Consider the following 20,023-nt stretch of genomic DNA (forward strand, 5'->3'; position numbering starts at 1 on the left):
TCATCCCTGCTAGGGTATCTTTCCAGTTAACTTTGGCCAGTTCCTCCTTCATGGCTCCATAGCCCCTTCCTTCAACTGTAATACTGACACCTCCGATTTACCCTTCTCCCTCTCAAATTGTGGATTAAAACGTCATATTATGGTCACTACCTCCTAATGGCTCCTTAACCTCGTTCCATTATCAAATCCGGTTCATTACACAACACTAAATCCAGAATTGCCTTCTCCCTGGTAGGTTCCAGTTCAAGCTGCTCTAAGAATCCATACTTTAAATATTACATGTAGTTTTTTTATCTTGGGGTAGTTTAATGAAGGTTCACCTGGGATTAAGGAGTTGTCTCAATAAGGAATCTTGAACAGATTGAACCTATACTTTTTGAAGTTTAGAAAAATTGGATGTGATTTTATAGAAACGTAAGCTTCTGAAGGAATATTACAGATTAAAGGCAGAGTCTCTTTCACTTCATGGGGAGATCAAGAGTGAGGGTAAATCATAGAATAATGTGCTGAAGATGGAAATGAGGAAGAACACCTTCTCTGAAGAGTGTGAATCTTTGTAATGGAAGACATTGCATGTATTCAAATTAGAATTTTGATCTATAGGGAATGGGAATAGAGGGAATTATGAGGACGAGCAACAAAATTGAGGAGGCTAAAATAAGATCAGTTATGATTTTGGTGAATAGCAAATTAGATTAAAGGGCTGAAAGGCCGCACTTTTTGCCGAGGGTGACATGTTGGCTGAGTAAGTTTAAAATGAAAACTTGTCTCAGTATTGAAGGATTTTCTCCCATAAATTTAAGTATGCTCTCCTTTGCTTAGAAATTAATCTGGCTATTTAGTAACTGCTACAATTTCTGCTTGGATTCTGAAATTTAGCTCCATTGAGATCAATGAACCAATTTCAGAGGTGGAGCAGGATGTCCAAACTCCCCTAATTCTCCTGCACCCGCACTCAGGGTAATTTACAATAATGTCATATTTTAATACCGAATAGAATTGTAATAATAGTCACTGCTGTTTGATTTGTTTCGTTCCACACATGCTGACCTCAATGCTGGAACCATCTTTACTTTGCCCCTTCTAGTGTTGGACCACGATGAGCAGCTCAGTGCCTTGCAACTTCTCATTTACCTCCTCCCTCCGTGTAATTGTGACACCCTCCATAGACTTGTGGAGTTTCTTGCCATGGTAGCAAATCATGCTGAAGACGTCCAGGATAAAGATGGACAGGAGGTAGGATAACATTGATATAGTAGCTGCAGGGTTTCATTGGGTATGGTGAGTTGACAGCATTGTAGAAGTGCTGTCATTGAAATGACCCAGTAAATGCATTTTGAAGATGCTTGTTTCCCCTTCCGCTTGCTCTTCCTTCTTCTTTCTGCCCCCTCTTGCGTTTACAGCGCCTGGAACTAAAATGAGCGTGTGTCCTCCAGGATTCCAAATCCAGTTGAATTGTGGGATTGATTTATAAAGAAATGTAGTTTGTTTTATCCAAACTTCTGAAAATGTCAAAGTAAGACCTTAAGTGATTATTTCTAAGCTAACAGTGCAGTTGTTATAGTTAACTCTGACAGCGGAATCATTAATTCCATTAGGTTGGCGCAAGAAATGGTTCAGATTTATTCTCATTATTACTGTAGTAACATGCTTGACTGAATCTTGGCAGGACTCCCTAATTTAAAATAATTTGACGTTTAAACTTCCTAACCCCAGAGGAGAAATTAATAATATGTTCAACGAGATATGTATATTTGAAGTTTACCTTCAAGTAAAAGAGAAGCTGTTTCAGTAACTGAGCCTTTTTTCCACCAATTATTTGTTCTAATTTTAATTGGATTTTTGGTGTCAATCATAGCCCACTATGCAGCATGATCATCAAAGTTAAAGTTCAAGATTCAAATACTATTTATGTGAACAGTGCACTTTGGTGGGGTTTCTGCACTGTTGGAGGTGATAGTTTAACAGCACATCAGAAAGTGAAGTCTGCTTACCGTCTGGTGGGCATAGTACTCTAGCAAAGGGCAGAGAAGTTATCCTGATACATTGGCTGATGTTGATCCGAACACTGAAAATCTGCTGATTATCTTATTCTTGTTTTCATAACATTGCATTGTGAAGTTAGCGGAAAAGTATTATGTTCCTTACATTGCTGCGCTGACTGTTTTATTTGTTTAGGAAGGAACTCCAAATGCTGGTTTACGCCGAAGATTGACACAAAAAGCTGGAGTAACACAGTGGGTCAGGTGGCATCCCTGGAGTAAAGGAATAGGTGGCGTTTCGGGTCGAAACCCTTCTTCAGTTTGAAGAAGAGTCTTGACCCGAAACGGCACCTATTCCTTTTCTCCAGGGATGCCACCTGACCCACTGTGTTACTCCAGCATTTTGCGTCTATGTTTTATTTGTTCCTCATTAGTTGTAAAAGTGCCTATGGACATTCTGAGGTTGTGAAAGGTGCCACATAAATGCAGAGCTTTATTTTTTTTTACAGCTGTTTCAACTTTGGTACCTAACATGGGGCCATATCTGCCATTTCTCAACCAACTGTCAAATTGTAGCAGTCATGCTGAGCTCAGGGAACAGTGGAATTGTTTTCAATTTTCAATATTTCAGTCATTATATTGGGCAGCACAATAGCATAGTTGGTAGCACTGCTATCTCTCTTCACCAGAAACCCAGGTTCAATCCTGACATCTGGTGCTGTATGTGTGGAGTTTGCATGTTCTCCCTATGACCATGTGAGTTTCCTCCGGGTCCTCCAGCTTCTTCTCACATCCCAAAGCTAGGCAAGTTGGTAGTTAATTGGTGACTATAAATTGCCCCTTGTGGCTAAGTGAGCAGTAGTGGAGTTGATAGAAATATGGGGAGTTTAAAATGTGCTTAGCACAATTTTACAGTGCTTTATGATTCTATCGCTCTAAAAACTAATGACAGTGGTCACAATGAGTAGTTTGCAGCTACATTTACAGAAAGTTTATAAGATTCATGGAATTGCATCCCTGATCTCTCACTTTGAGTTTGAATTTGGCTCATGAGAAATCAGTAGTCAGTGTTGCTGGATTTTTTAAGAGACCACCCGCTTGAATTAACTCTCCTTTTGCTTGCAGTGGACCAGATGATGAATGGTAATCCTAGAGGAGAATGCCAATCTTCCCCTTCCGTGCAGCCTTCTGTTGCCACTTGGCTAACAATTATAATACTGAAGGTGTTACTGAGGGTAAATAAAAACCATCCTTGAGAAAAGAAAAGACCTGCATTGCTATAGTGTCTTTCGTGACCACAAGATTCCCCAAAGCACATTCCATTCAATTTGTTTTTTTAACTTTAGTCACGATTTTACTGCTGAGGGAATGACATTTGTCAGACATTTGAAAATAAAATCTTGGTGGAAGTTTCACTGATTAAATACCATTTGTTTGAACCAAGTGGATATGCTGACAACTCTTTAACCATCCACTAATATTTCTGACTGTGCCACAAAACACCAAAGCTGTTCATTATTCCAGAATTATGCTAGATTGCAAAACTCCTCCTTTTCCCCCTCAAACCCTATGAACCCCACGTTCCCAGTCACTGTGTCCTCCACCTCCCTCATAACGTACAAGAGGTTAATGGACTTTCCTAAGTTCATAAGTCATAGGAGCAGAATTAGGTAATTTGGTCCATTGAGTTTACTCCGCCATTCAATCATGGCTGATCTATCTTTCCCTCTCAACGCCATTCTCTTCCTCCCCATTACTTTCGACACCTTTAGTAATTAAGAACCTATCAATCTCTGCTTTAAAAATACCCAATAACAAAGTCCCCACCCATGCCCATTCATAGAAACTTGTACTTGTTGGACACAGGTAGTTTAGAAACCAGTTTTATTTCTGCCAGGTATGTAAAATTGTACACGGGCCTGCCAGGTTATCCATTAATAGATTAGTTTAATAATTGCCATTCCAGCTTCCATCTGGCTTTGTTACTTTCTAGGTCACTGGGAACAAAATGACTTCACTTAATCTTGCCACAATCTTTGGCCCCAACCTCCTCCATAAGCAGAAGAGTTCAGACAAGGAGTTCAGTGTCCAAAGTTCAGCTCGGGCTGAGGAGAGTGCTGCCATCATCACTGTCGTTCAGAAGATAATTGAAAACTATGAAATATTATTCATGGTGAGTGCATAACTCTGTTTATCAAATATGCATTTCATCGTCGTCATGCATTTATTGTTGTCTTCAAACCTCCACAGCTTACAGCAGTTTATAAACTGTGGCAATTTCTATATTTCTGTTCTGATGATCTTACAGTATTTCCTTTTTCCCAGTTGCTGCTGCCACTACAAAATGTTTTCTTTGATTTAAAGCATTTGAGAAGTCAGCGTGGCTGAACATTTGCAAAAGTAGAAACTTTCCTCCTTAGCCATGCGACAGGGGAGAGAGGATGCCGTGTTTGATGTTTGAGGGTGATTATCTTTCTAAAGTCTGTTCTGCAAAAAGATATAGCCAAGAAACATTTGCCCTCGCCCTTGTTACCTTTGGCCAGAGCAGATTCTGATGGTCCAGAATTTAACTCTAGAGTTCCACCTGCACAGCGGGAGGAAAACGCGAAAACAATGAGTGGGAGAAGGATTTGGCATTAACTGAATTACTGCCAAGGATCTTGATTTGCGGTCTGGGTTAATAGGTAAAATTTAAAAATATCTGATTTAAGAGATAAGGTTCAGTGACATTGACCCGTGTTTTCTGGGACCTTAGACCTGTTTTTTACAAAATATATATTAAATGGTAGTCCGCCCGGTGGATTCAACCCGGCGGTCAGGTCGGACGCGTGGGGCAGGGCGGATCTCCCTCTCACGATGGGACTGCCTCGTGCACGGGCTCGACTGCCGCCGGGCGCATTTCCTCTGTTGGTGGTGCGCCGCGACCGGCTCTGGGTCGGCTGGGAAGGCCAGTGGGGAAGATGGCTCGTGGCTCCGGCCTCGAGTGTTACAGCCCCCCGCCAGGAGCCTTGGCGTTTCCCGTCAGGGCCGAGGGAAAGGACATCCACCACGCCTTCTTCCCGCGGGCGCGTGCGACTCCGGTCGTAGCGCGTCTCGGGGGGACGGGCTCCCTGTGCTACCGGTGCGACTGTCGACTGTACACAGGTTAGGGTGTACACAATGCACCCCAACCGCGTCTCGCCGCCAAGTCGGTGCGAGTCACGTTCCCAAAAAGAGTGGCCGCCAGGGGTCCGTGGCGATGTCGGTACGGAAGCTTTCATTAACTTAACCACCATTGGGTGGTACCCACTAGCAGCATCCTTATATGCTGTTATTTTTGTTGTTTTTCTTTTTCACGTTCTAAATTATTTTCTAATTATCTCATCTATCTTTACTAATGCACATTTTTCTTGGAGATATCTCTGGGGGATAGGGGAAATGGGGATAGGGCTCACCCACCCAACATTTAAAGGAAATATTTCAAATAATGTGTTGGACCATTTCAATCAAAAGAGACCATATAAGCTTTAAAATGCACGATGATGAAAATAGGAGGAATCACATTTTGTAGTTGGAACGTTAGGGTGTTAATGAGCCAATTAAAAGGGGTAAAATGTTAGTCCATTTAAAATCTATTAATACTGATATAATATTTCTTCAGATAACGCATCTCAAAAATGGAGCTCACAACAGGTTGAAGGGTAGGTGGATCGGACAATTATATCACTACGTTTTCTTCCAAAGCAAGAGGAACAGCAATTCTAATTAGTAAAGGTATACCATTCAAACATAAATCCATTATAGCTGATAAGGAAGGCAGGTACATTATAATATCAGGGGAATTGTATTCAACTCCATTGACCATAGTGAATATTTATGCTCCTAACTTTGATAATCCCCAATTTTTTAATAAAATATTTAATACAATTCCAGACTCCGGTCAGCATAATCTGATAATTGGGGGAGATTTAAATTTTGTATTAGATCAATACTTGGATAAATCTTCACTTCAAAGGAAAAGTACATCAAAATCGAGTGACCCTTTAAACACCTAAATAAACAACACAAACATAAGAGATGTTTGGAGGATTGCCAATCCTTCTGGAAGAGAATACTCGTTTTAATCAGGTGTTCATAAAGTTTATACACGAATTGACTATTTCTTGGTTGACGCCAAACTTATCCCTTATACCTACAACCCAAAATATCACAACATTATTATTTTGGATCACTGTCCTCTTACTTTTTCAGTAAAATTGGAAGGAATGAATAATAAACAACCGTTTTGGAGATTTAATCCACAGGAAAGAAAATGCAATTGGAACATTCTGCCTTTACACTCATTGTGCCATGAGCTCTTTTCATAATGCATTAATGTCATTCATTTTTTACCTTCAGATAATAAATACGTGAATGAGAGGCTGTTGCGCAGGATTCCAGCCCCTGACAGTCCAGAGGCAGCAGGACTTTAAATCGTGTCCGTTCCCCAATAAAATTTTGTGATGGCAGATCCTAGCTTCAGTACATTCAGCACATTGTCGCTTCCAGCTTAAAAAACTTGTCGACTCGTACTCGCAGCATGGTCGACACGAGGTCCTAGGAGGTCTTTGTAACTCTCCTTCATGCTCGCGAGTAGTCCCCGCATACTCGAGGCCTCAGCTAGGCCACGGCGTATTTTTCAACATGTTGAAAAATGCCCATAGTAAAAAAGGTTCGCCATGGAAAAAAATCATCTGTGTTAAAGCCAGGCAGTTAAAAAGATTTTTTGTTGTGTTAATGTTTGTTTTATCTTATCCGCACTTCATGTTCACCCCTTCTTGCTCATGTGGTGAATGTTTTGTGGGAACACAGCCCAATAATTTTTTTGTAATGAATCTCTGCTGACTATGGAGCAGCCAGTCACCGCTCTGTTTTGTTTATAATCTCCTCAGCTCCGAGGGGGCCACGGTTCACATCATTGTTTTGACATTTGTGCTGAACCGGAGCAAAGAAACATCTGGCTTTTTTTAGAGATAATTTAATATAGTGCAGCGCAGAGATGAGCAATTGCCAACAATTCGCACCCGCAAAGAGCACCCGACCTATATAGGCTGATTGGAGTGCGTGACCTAGTTTTAGGGACAATCATGTAGCTCAATCTTCTCCAGAAAGGCAGCATGCACAGAAGAGCAAGCAGAATCTGTGTGCTCGGCTATGACACTGTTGCTGAAGAGTTTCAGTGTTAAACATACTTGTGAAATGGATAAGAAAGCCCTGTTTTGAAGTTCTTCAAGGCTTCCTGGCATTGCCATTTTGTGGTGGGAGTGATTTATTACGTGGGAATGGGAGCAGCTATTCCGGCCACTTTGGTGGACCATGGTTGATCTGTAGTTCAATCCTCTTAACCTGCCTTAATCCCCATCTTCCTTACCAATTGTGCAGAATTCCACTGATCATGGTCTTCATTCCAAAGAGGAGGGAATTCCATGCATCCATTAATAAAAAAGTACAAATAATAGTTACATTTCTATAGAGCAAATCATGATTTCAGAAGTCCCAATCCAATTTGCAGTCAATAAAGCACTTTCAGCAGCCAATATGCAAACAGAAATGGTCTGAGAAAAGGCAATCTGGTAATGCAAAGGTAATCTATCTTTCTTTCCATGTATGATGTTGGTTGAGGGATAAACCTTGGTTAGAACCCTGGAAAGGTGCCCTGGAATATATTAGTCTCACGTGACAGAGTAGACAAAGCTTCCATCTAATGTGAAAAACAGCACCCATAACTGCACAGCACGTCTTCCAACTAAGTAACTGCCATATATATGGGCTGCCTAAATTAATAATTCCCTTAACAATTTTAAATTGTTGGCTCAACTTATTTTCTTATACCAGAATATTTCAGCAGCATTGGAGAATAAGTTCCATAGGTATAAGATTCCATAGGTATAGTAGTTCCTAAATGGCAAAACTATTTATTTGTGCTGATATTTCCAGTTTTAGCACCATGGATTAATATTAAGTGAATATTTGAGTTAGGTGCATTGGCTAAATGCAGAGGACATAATCTGGCCTTTTCCATTTTCTTGAATCTATCTGGATCTATTGGAAAGGTTTGGAGGGATATGCCTTCAACACAGACAAATTGGACATGAAAATGGGCATCTTGGTCGGCATTAACAAATTGGGGCAAAGAGCCTTTGTGCTTTGTGACTCTGTGAGCCAATCTCCAAACCATATTTTCTATAAAATCCAATTGATAATTTTCAGTTTAATATTTCAGCTAACCCTACATGGTCAAATCTTAAAGGGGCTGTCCCACTGCGATGACCTAATTCGTGAGTTTAGAAGAGTTTGCCCTCGACTCATACTCGCAGCATGGTCGACATGAAGTCTTAGGAGGTCTTTGTAACTCTCCTTCATGCTCGAGAGTAGTCCCCGCGTACTCGAGGTCTCAGCTAGGTCGTTTTTTTCAACATGCTGAAAAATGCCCGCGAGTAAAAAAGGTCGCCATGGAAAAAATCAATATTTTTTTACTCGTAGGTTTAGTCGAGGTAGGTCATAGTAGGTCGTAATGCTATCATAGGTAATCGAAGACAATTGAAGCTAATCGAAGGTAGTCGAAGGTAAAGCTCGTAGACAAAAAACAGGTAAGTAAACCGACCGGTAACGTTAAATGCCCGCTAAACTTTATTAAAAGTTGTCTGGCTTCTTAAAAGTGCCTCCACTCCTTCCCCCCCATTCTCCCCCCCTACTTCCCCTTTCACTCCCCTTCTCTCCCCCCCCCCCCTCTCCGCGCTAAGGACTTACCGTTACTGTGCCACCTTCCTGTTCATCGCAAGGGTGAATTTCAGACAGCGCTCCCCCGCTTTCCCTGACCCCCGCCTTTGCGATGTGTTTGTGCGTCCGTGTGTGCAGACGGTCGATCCGGCTCGCGGTTTCATCGCTGACGGTCGATCCAGCTCGAGGTTATTCGAGTGCCCTCGAGCTTGAAGGTCGAAGACAGTCGCTGAAAAGTCGTGTTAGTGGGACAGGCCCTTAACTGCATTCTGAAATGGCTAAATTAGTATTTCAAATGTATCCAAGTTGCTATGATCAAGTTCAAGTTCAAGTGAGTTTATTGTCATGTGTCCCTGTATAGGACAATGAAATTCTTGCTTTGCTTAAGCACACAGAAAAATAGTAGGCATTTACTACAAAACAGATAAATGTGTCCATATACCATGATATAAATATATACACACATGAATAAATAAACTGGTAAAGTGCAAATAACAGAAAGTGGTTATTAATAATCAGAGTTTTGTCCGAGCCAGGTTTAATAGCCTGATGGCTGTGGGGAAGTAGCTATTCCTGAACCTGGTTGTTGCAGTCTTCAGGCTCCTGTACCTTCTACCTGAAGGTAGCAGGGAGATGAGTGTGTGGCCAGGATGGTGTGGGTCTTTGATGATATTGCCAGCCTTTTTGAGGCAGCAACTGCGATAAATCCCCTCGATGGAAGGAAGGTCAGAGCCGATGATGGACTGGGCAGTGTTTACTACTTTTTGTAGTCTTTTCCTCTCCAGGGCGCTCAAATTGCCGAACCAAGCCACGATGCAACCGGTCAGTATGCTCTCGACTGTGCATCTGTAGAAGTTAGAGAGAGTCTTCCTTGACAATCCGACTCTCCGTAATCTTCTCAGGAAGTAGAGGCGCTGATGAGCTTTTTTGATAATTGCGTTAGTGTTCTCGGACCAGGAAAGATCTTCAGAGATGTGCACGCCCAGGAATTTGAAGTTCTTGAACCTTTCAACCATCGACCCGTTGATATAAATGGGGCTGTGGGTCCCCCTCCTACTCCTTCCAAAGACCACAATCAGTTCCTTGGTTTTGCTGGTGTTGAGGGCCAGGTTATTGCGCTGGCACCATATGGACAGTTGCTTGATCTCTCTTCTATATTCTGACTCATCCCCATCAGTGATACGCCCCACAATATTGGTGTCGTCAGCGAACTTGATGATGGAGTTCGCACTGTGGTTCGCTTCGCAGTCATGGGTATAGAGTGAGTACAGCAGAGGGCTGAGCACGCAGCCTTGAGGTGCTCCCGTGCTGATTGTTATCGAGGCTGACACATTTCCACCAATACGAACAGACTATGGTCTGTGGATGAGGAAGTCGAGGATCCAGTTGCAGAGGGATGCGCAGAGACCCAGTTCTGCGAGTATGGTAACCAGTTTGGAGGGGATGATTGTGTTAAATGCCGAGCTGTAATCAATAAATAACAGCCTGACATATGAGTTTTTGTTGTCCAAGTGGTCCAGTGCGGAGTGGAGGGCCAGCGAGATCGCATCCACCGTTGATCTGTTGTGGCGGTACGTGAACTGCAGTGGATCCAGGTTTTTGTCGAGATAGGAGGTGATTTGCTCCATGATCAACCTCTCAAAGCACTTCATCACCACCGGCGTTAGTGCCACTGGTCGATAGTCATTGAGGTACGTCACCTTACTCTTCTTGGGCACCGGTATAATTGATGCCCTTTTAGAGCAGGTGGGGACCTCAGACCTCAGAAGTGAGAGGTTGAAAATGTCCGTAAAAACTCCCGCCAGTTGGTCCGCACAGGTTTTTAGAACACGACCGGGTATACCATCAGGACCAGGTGCTTTTCGGGGGTTCACCCTTCTGAAGGATTTCCTGACATCGGCCTCTGTGACTGAGACTGAAATGCCATCACAGCGAATGGGGGATCGGGAAGGCACATCAGTATTCTCCCTGTCAAAGCGTGCGTAAAACGCATTGAGCTCGTCAGGGAGTGATGTTACACCGACATTCAAGCTGCCTCCTGGTTTTGCCTTGTAGGAGGTGATTGCATTCAGGCCCCGCCACAGCTGCCGAACATCTGTCTCGTCCTCCAGTTTGGAGCAGAAGTCCCTTTTGGCCTTTTTGATGGCCTTACCAAGGTCGTATCTGGTCTTCATGTAGGCCACTGTATCATTGGAGGTGAATGCCCTGTGTCTGGACTTCAGGAGAGTGCGGATCTCAAAGTTCATCCAAGGTTTCTGATTGGGAAACACTCGGAAGGTTTTTGTAGGGATGCAGTCCTCCACACATTTCTTTATGAAGTCTGTAACGACTGTGGCGTATTCGTTCAAGTCCGTTGCCGAGTCCTTGAACATTGCCCAGTCTACAGACTCCAAACAGTCCTGGAGTTGTTCGTCTGCCCCCCCCGACCAGCTTTGTACTGTCCTCACTTCTGGGGGTGCGCTCTTCAATTGCTGCCTGTAGGCAGGAAGAAGCAGCACCGCGGTATGGTCGGACTTACCGAAGTGAGGGCGAGGGATAGAACGATAGGCATTCTTAATGGTGGTGTAGCAGTGATCGAGGGTGTTAGGTCCTCTGGTGCAGCAGGAGACATGTTGGTGGAAGTTGGGGAGTGATTTCTTGAGGTTCGCCTTATTGAAGTCCCCAGCAATGGAGGTAAATGCCTCGGGGTAAGACGTCTGGTGTTTGTTGACCACGGCGTGCAGCTCCTCCAGTGCCAGACGGACGTCTGCCTGGGGTGGGATGTAGACCGCGGTCAGGATAACGGAGGTGAATTCTCTCGGGAGGTAGAAGGGACGGCACTTCACCGCCAGATGTTCGAGGTGTGGAGAGCAGGAGTTGGACAGGACTGCCACGTCTGAACACCACGCAGCGTTGACCATGAGGCAGACGCCCCCTCCTCTCCCTTTCCCAGATGCCAGGGTACGGTCCATACGGTGGATGGAGAACCCTTCAGGCTGGACCGCTGAGTCTGGGGAGCTGGGGGTGACAATATGAATATAACCTGACATTGAAGCAAGAAATAAATTTGGACAGTTTAAAGAACTGCCAACCCAGATGGTTTCAAGAAAAGCATGCAATATATAGACATGTAAATGGAGAGCCACCCGATCAGAATAAAGCTTCTCCTGTCTGAACAAATCTAGTTGAGAATGACAGTGAGTTTGAAGTGGCTAAGTGGGAGGAGCAGGCTTTAAGAATACCTCTATTCTCCATGAATGTAGCAACTAGCATGCGGGTGCCAAGGACAATTGCATTAATCTTCAACCAGACTTGCCAACTTGAATGATCCAGCTCAGCCTAATCCTGAGATCACAATCACCAAGCATGCAAACTTTCAGCCAACTTGATATAAAGGACAATAAAAACTCTCTGTGGAACTTGAAAACGTCCCAGTTATAATACCGAAGATTGGCATTTCAGAACCGGCTGTGTTTCTTGATAAGCTGTTCCTGTATAGTTACAGCAACAGATAATGTGAAAAATTGCCCAAGGGCATCCTGTCCTATCCACTTGAGTACTACTGCATCAATTGACTCACAGTCATCAACAAAGTAATGGAAGATACCTTAATTTGTCCTATCATAGAGCACTTAACAATGACCTGCATATTAATGGTCAATTTGGGTTTCATCAGGATCACTCGACTCCCAAAGGCGTTATAACCTTGATCCAAATGTGGACCTAAAAGATACTTTTTAGAGGTGCGCTGAGAGTGACAACCCTTGATATCAATGGCAACATTTGACTCAGAGTGACATCAAAGAGCACTGGTAAAATACTGCAACAGTTGGATCATTTCTTGGACAAAGGAAGATGTTGGTCATTGTTGGACGTTGATTATCCCAGCCATTGGGCGAGAGTTCCTCTGAACCCAACCATCTTTGTTTCTTTATCAGTAATCTTCCTTGTACGGTAATGTATGGAAATTTCAATGAATGCACAATATTCCTTTTGGAACTTCATAGAAAATGCAATATCTATCTGAATGGAGCAATATCTACACAACATTTAGGCATTGGTGAATACATGACGAGGTGCACAAAGTCCAATAAATAAATTTGACTTTATTAAAGACTGTGACCATCCATTGTATATCCGCCACTCAAGGTTTTATATATGTCTATAACGTCACCCATTGTAATGGATATGGGTGTTTTATTGGTCTCAGTCGTATACTTAAACTTTAAATCAAATCACTAATTTTACAGCAGCAATACACGCTGGGAATACTCAGCAGGTGAGACAACATCTATGGAGAGATAAACAGAGTTAACATTTCAGATGGTACACATGAAAATAATTACCTAATGGTGGGTTGACTGCTTCTAATATTGCATTAACAGATTGTGGCAGATTGGTGCATGATCAACAGGAGTTTGCCATTTTCTGTGTGATCACATCCGAGTAGATGCCAAAGGCTGTTGTAAATTTTACAATATAGGAACAGGAAGTGCTGACAGTTTTCCCATTGATTTTGTAACCATATGGTGAGAAGAAACATCCAAGAACATTCCCATCCTTAACAATGGCAGTGGCCAGCACTTAATACAAAAGACAAAGCTGAAACATTAACAATCCAGTTCAACCACAAGTGCCATGATAGATGATCCATCTTGAGATTTCCAACATTATGGAGACCAGTCTTTGGCCAACTTCATCTGATATCAAGAAATATCTGAGAGCACTGGATCTAGTATGGAGAAAGGCAAACTCCCAGTTGTAATATTGAAGATCTGCATTGTAGCCTTCGCTGTGCATTGAGCTAAGCCATTCCAGTGAATGTATAGAATGGATCCATTTGACAAGGTGAAAGGTTTCCCAACTATGTCATGTTCACAAAAAACGAATGTTGTATCAGCGGAACCAGCTGATTACTCATCCACACAGCCCTCTCTCAATCATCAGCAAAGTGGAAAGTATCACTAAAAGTGGTATCAAGTAGGGTTGGCCACATCTGGTGATCAGTTCACTAGACTTTCACTTTGCACCCTAAGGTGGTGTTTCCAGCACTGCCGTGGGAGTCCTTCACCTCTTTTGTTTTTAATTTCTAAATGTCTCCAATGGTCTGAAGCATTTAAAGTAGTTTGAATTAATTTAAATAATTGAAGATTTTTAAAAATAAATTAATTTTAAAGCATGTTAAGCTACTGTTAATTAAAGACAAATATACAATGAAGTAAAGAAAATAAACAGTTTTACTGGCTGTCCTGATAATTAAAAGCTAAATGGAGTCATGCAAAAATATACCAGCTGTAACTGGCATAAAGCTGAGAAGCAATGTCCACCTGCCCATTTGACATAAGTTAAGAACACCTTTGTACTTGCCATTGAATAGTAGGGATGGAGGTGATAGTAATGAATAGTGGGTGTGATAGTAATCATGAGCTGTAGTAATGAGCAGTAGGAGTGGTGATAGTAATAAGGGGCAGTAGGGGTGGTGGTAGTAGTAATGAGCAGTAAGGATGGCAGTATTAGTAATGAGCAATAAGGGCGGTGTTTGTAATAATTACTAGTGGTCGTGATCATTGTATTGAGCAGTCGGGGGGGTGATACAGGACTGGTAATGGTGAGCAATCGGGATAGTTGGCCAGAATGTGTTTAGTATTTCTGCACTGCAGTGCAGAGGCACAGAGAGCTAGATCCAAGTCCGAGTTTAAATTTCTGTTCTGTGCTTAATCAAACTGGAACGTTCTAATGTCATGATTGTTCAAAGAATCAATTTTGTTTGATTTCCTGCTCTTGTATATGCATGACAGTTCCAAAATTAATAAGTGGTGCACTGGTGATTAAAGCATTCATCTTAAAACATTGTTTTCCGCTATTTCCCAGGAGGTTTTAACCTACGTGATTTAACTAGTTAAAGGCTTTGTTTTATATTTTAAAATAAACGCTAAGGAATTCATTTTAGATGAAACTGCGAAGAAATTTGAAGTAAATGTATATTTTGCGATCTGTATTTGACTTTATTATTTAAATTGCCATTTAATTATAATTGTGCTTTTGCATAATGGTATCATTTTGGTGAGTATCCTTTCATGTGCTAGGATGCTCAGTCAGCTCGGTGAAATTACAGCAATGGCATGCAAGGATCTGGCACCAGATGAACAGGTGCTGGGAAAGGAGCCCAAAGATATAGGCAGATTGCTGTATGAAATTTGTTTTGCTGTTCGTTCACAACTGAATGCAAATGCTTGTCCAGAGACATGCAAAGAAAGTGTAAATTCATATCGGTTTTGTGGTGGAAATGTGCAGAGTTTCATATTGAATTCAGTTCATCTAGTCTATAACATGATTTGCATTGCCTCTCAGGTTCCCCCGGAGCTACAGAATGAGGTGCTGATGAGCTTGTTAGAGACGGATCCAGATGTTGTGGACTACTTGCTGCGGAGGAAAGCATCACAGTCGTCGTGAGTAGCGTTTGCCATTCCAAGTTATTTTACACTCCAGGTTAATGTGTTTTCTCCTGCACTATCTGTGATAGGCATCAGGAAGAGACAAGAGAATGCACAATTAAGGTAGTGGTGGTCTATCCAACACATCCTTGCTGACCAGGATGCCCCATCTAAGCTAGTCCTATTTGGCCCATATCCTGTTAAACCTTTCTTATCCATGTACCTGACCAAATGTCTTCAACATTTTGTAATTTTGTTGGCCGGTGGCACAGCGGCAGAGCTGCTGCCTTACAGCGCCTGGGAACTGGGTTTGATTCTGACTACGGGTGCTGTCTGTACGTTCTCCCTATGACCGTGTGGGTTTTCTCCGGGGCTCTGGTTTCCTCCCACACTCCAAAGACGTGCAGGTTTGTAGTTTAATTGGCTTTGTTAAAAATGGTAAATTGTCCCAAGTGTGTAGGATAGTGCAAATGTACAGCGATCGCTGATTGGCATTAACTCGGTGGGCCGAAGGGCCTGTTTCTGCACTGTATCTCTAAACTAAACTAAGCCTCAACCACTTCCTCTGGCAGTTATTTTCATATACACATCATCTTCTTTGTGAAAAAGTTGCACCTCAATTTCCTATTAAATCTTTCTCCTCTCACCTTGAAAAGGGACATGGCACAAATGCGTGCAGCTAGCATCTTAGTCGGCATGGGCAATTTGGGTCTAAGGTCCTGTTTCCATGCTGTATGACTGACCATATGACTCCAGTGGTCAGGAAGGCAGCACACTATCACCTGCTTAGGCGTAATTTAGGGGTTGAGTAATAAATATTCACATAACTGGCAATGACCAGATCCTATAAAATGAATCCTAGAAAGAAGACTAACAGTGACAGCATAACCTGCTAAAAAGGATGAATAGCTGACTCCTGTTACAAATGAAATAAATGAAGGACATTCATGTCATGTTTCTGGATAATATAGCTCATATTTAATCTCCTGTGTAAAAACTGACTTTGATCTCCAATGACAATATTTACAGAATTATAAGAAAATTGTCTCCATACATAATATGAATATTTAAATAATAATAGGCAGAAATATCAAATTGATGCATTCTCTTTAATGATACATTTGTTAGATGATAAAATAAAATGTATTTAATAAACATGTACCCGTGGTTAACCAGCCTTGGCTTCCACCTCAGGGACCGAGATGGAGATTCTGTTCAGAAGGGACACTGATATTTTCTGATTGCAATGGGCATGTCCCACTCAGGCGACCACAAAAATCAAGCAGGACACATCCCACCCTGCCAACCACCTTTTCACTGTTACCCTCTGGGAGGCGATTCAGGTCTCTGAAGGCTCGCACCGGTAGACTAAAAAATAGTTTCTACCCATGTGCGATAAAAGAGCTTAATTCCAACAGAGAACACTGGGGAAGCAAAATGTAATTCCAAGAAATGCAACATTCTTTTAAAATTATTTTTAAATACTTATTTATTATTTTTACTAATAAGTGTACATATGTGTCAATGGTTGTCGTGTTTGTATTTTTAACCAGAGGAGATGCAATGGAATTTCGTTGCACAGTATTGTGCAATGACATTAAACGTATTCATTCATTCATTCATTCATTCATTCATTCATTCATTTTTAAGTGACTGCAGGAGACTATACGGTCGCCACATGGTCGTCACATGTTCGCGGGTGGTTGTCGGGTAGTCGCCGTCATGGTCGTGAGGAGTTCCCGCATTCTGGGAACTAGTCGCGGCTTCATTATGGCCACTGCGAATTTTTCAACATGTTTTAAAATTAGCGGCGACCAGAATGAAGCCGCCATGGAGAGTAGCGAGAATTCTCGTGCCATAGGTCGGTCGCCAGGTGGTCCTAGTGGGTTGCCAGGAGGTCGAAGGTTCTCTTAGGTTCTCGTAGGTTGTAGCCGGTGCAGACCGGTGAATTTCATTGGCTCATTGGGGAAAAAAACCGTACGCAGTAGTTTTCAGAACCAAGGAAAACCGACCGGTAATGTTAAATATCCACCGAGGTTCACAGCCGTGTATCTCTGGCTTATTAAAAGTTGTCTCCGCTCCTTCTCCCTCCTTCTCCCTCCTTCTCCCCCCTTCTCCCCCCCCTCCCCCTTCTTTTAATGGACTTACATGACCCTTCCTGTACACTGTGTTTTCACCGTCTTAATTACAGCGCCAACCTTCCTGTTCATCGCGGTGTGTGTCTGTATCACCTTGGCTTTGCACCGTGTGAATTTCTCTCAGACAGCGCTCCACCCGCTTGCCCTGTCCCCCACCTGCATAATGGGCCGGTGAAGGAAACAATGTGTGAATGTGTTCCACTCTGACAGTCGCCGTTCCAGTTGCCGGGTTTTCAAGCGACTGCAGGTGACTGTCAAGTTGTCTGAAAAATCGCCTAAGTGGGACAGGCCCATAAGGATCACACAAAAAGTGCATTCACAGTGTTCCCAGTATGCGGGAGGAAAGGAGATAATTTTGTACTAACTATGTGTGAGCAATCGCAGTTATTTACAATAGAAGAAATGTCTTGAAATGTATTCACTCCAGGCAGCTGGGTTGAAACTGGTTGTAACAAAAGGTGCAAGTGAAAGCTGAAATGATTCCAAATCTTCACATTGAATCATCACATCCATTAGAACTGAGGATATATCTGCAAAGAGAAAAGGATAGAATCTCCATTTACACAGTTCTTTTCAAGATACCTGAATGTCCCAAAGCTATTGAAAGCCATCTGTTTTTAAACATATGCATTGTTGCAATATGGGCAGGTGTAGTAGGTAATATTTCTCCTGCAAGCTCCACATCTGGAACAAGAAACCAGAAAATCCACTTCAATGTTGGTGGATGTGGGTTGAATGTTGAGTAGAGCGTTGGAAAATGACTATGCTCTACGTTGAGCAACATCATATAATGTTTGCATGCTCCTAAAAAGATCAGGAGGGGGCTCGTTTTTATGCTCCTTTTGTGGTGGAGAGTAATAGATGAGTGGATTTTTTGCTGAAACAAGAACTGAACTCCCAAACCTCTGACAAAGAGGCAAGAGTCCAGCCACTGATTCATTGTTGAAAACTTGATTAGTCATGCAACTAAGTTCATTTAAAATTCTGCAAATTCACTCTCTGATTATTTGCAAACCCCGATGTTTTGCCAGCTGACTCACTGGGTGATGTTTTTCCCTTGCTCCCTTGAAACTGACCGGGGCCCTGGTTTTCGTGCTGTCTTGAAACTTATAGGTTCACTGGAAAAATTAGTATAGAACTGTGCAGCATCTTTTTAAAAAGTTAATCAAGAATGTAGAAAGAAAGAAATGCAGATGTTGATTTATATTACAGATAGACACAAAGTCCAGAAATAACTCAGTGGGTTGGGCAGCATCTCCGGAGAAAAAGGATGGGTGGCGTTTCTGCTCGGGATCCTTCTTCAGACTACTGCCCAACCTGTTGAGTTGCTCCAGCAATTTGTGTTTATCTTTAATTAAAAATATGTCAGCTTATTAACAGCAATGACATCCAGTAGTCGAGAAAATCTGCTGGTCCCTGCCACCATCGTCTTGAGTGTGCTGGTTTATTGCCGTTTTAATGATGTTTTGGGCTGCTATAATGAATGTGCTACATGTGATTTGGGGGAATTTTAACATTCAGTTGTGATTATCTTTAATAGGAGTCCAGATTTGATAAGGGCAGAAGTCTCTTATACTTTGGGAGGAAGACACTCGTCTACTGACTCCAACAAGATCTCAAGTGGAGAGGTCTCACCCTATGACAACAACTCTCCAGTACTCACAGACAGGCTATTTGTACAAAGGCCAGACGATCTCAGCACTGGTTCTGAGAAACTCTATAAAGTTCCTGAACAATATACTTTAGTTGGACACTTAAAATCCAAATCCAGGGACAGCTCTCCTGTTTCATGGCCTGAGAAAGGTAAGGTTTGTACAATAATGCAGTTCCCGCCCTTTGAAACTGCAATAACCGTGGCTTTAGAGAATGCATTGTTTGTGTTGGAATTTTACATTGTGCTGGCTTCTTCCATTTTGTCATTGCATTGAATTGCAACTCATGGAACAAGCTGCACTAGTTGTCTTAAGGACCAGGACAACAAAAAGCTGTTTGTAGCCACACACATATTATTAATAGTTGGTTTTGACAAGAGCACATTTGTGATTATTAAACTGAAAACATTTGTAATTATTAAACCGATTAATAATGTGAGCCAAGTAATGATCAAATTACTTGAAGTCCAGGATGATTTATAATGACACTAAGAGTCAGTCTACTAAAAAGCTATTGTTGTGACCATTAGCCATTCTTAATAAAGATTACCACAATATGTCAGGGCAAACTTGGGAGATAAGATTCAAAGGCATCCCATGAAGTCAGATAATTTAACTGTCCCATGTCTCCAATAGTAAACAAAACAAGGCTGTGCTTCTTGCTACGGCTATGGTTTAGGAGACTGTTTTGAATACGGCATTCGTAATGTTGGAGACTGATAAGGCAAAAATGGGAGACTAGGGAGGAGAATTGGGAAAGCAAGGACAGTGTTTTGGTCCCAATTTATTTTGCTCAATTTAGCATCTCTACTACTGGGCTTCACAATCAAATCATTATAGCCAGGAGTGATGAGACAGTGGGAGTGTATAATTAGATCTTCAGCAATCCATCTTAGTACTAAAATAGTTTTAGCTTTTGGGTTTCAATGTCAAATTCAACTATTTCAGGTAACTTGTTCACTTAGTTTGCATCAAAAAGTACACAGTTCTGCTGCAAATTAAAGTTTATCCATCTGTAATATTAACCCAATACTCCACCGATGCTTTCTAATCTGCTGGGCATTTCTTTTTCTTTTCAATTTTCTGCAAATGCTCTGATC

At 42.1% G+C, this 20,023-nt stretch overlaps 1 protein-coding gene across 3 annotated transcripts in view; it reads left to right on the forward strand.

Annotated features, from left to right (window-relative positions):
- arhgap6 (Rho GTPase activating protein 6) overlaps positions 1 to 20,023 on the forward strand; it is a 487,133-nt gene that overhangs the window by 462,056 nt on the left and 5,054 nt on the right. For all 3 annotated transcript variants that reach the window (XM_033032771.1, XM_033032772.1, XM_033032773.1), the window contains exons 8-11: positions 1,088 to 1,236; positions 3,976 to 4,155; positions 15,051 to 15,148; positions 18,812 to 19,074. In XM_033032771.1, the coding sequence (XP_032888662.1) occupies positions 1,088 to 1,236; positions 3,976 to 4,155; positions 15,051 to 15,148; positions 18,812 to 19,074 (690 nt within the window). The remainder of the gene's footprint in view (positions 1 to 1,087; positions 1,237 to 3,975; positions 4,156 to 15,050; positions 15,149 to 18,811; positions 19,075 to 20,023) is intronic.

The sequence above is a fragment of the Amblyraja radiata genome, chromosome 14 (assembly GCF_010909765.2).
Source record: "Amblyraja radiata isolate CabotCenter1 chromosome 14, sAmbRad1.1.pri, whole genome shotgun sequence".
Classification (NCBI taxonomy): domain Eukaryota; kingdom Metazoa; phylum Chordata; class Chondrichthyes; order Rajiformes; family Rajidae; genus Amblyraja; species Amblyraja radiata.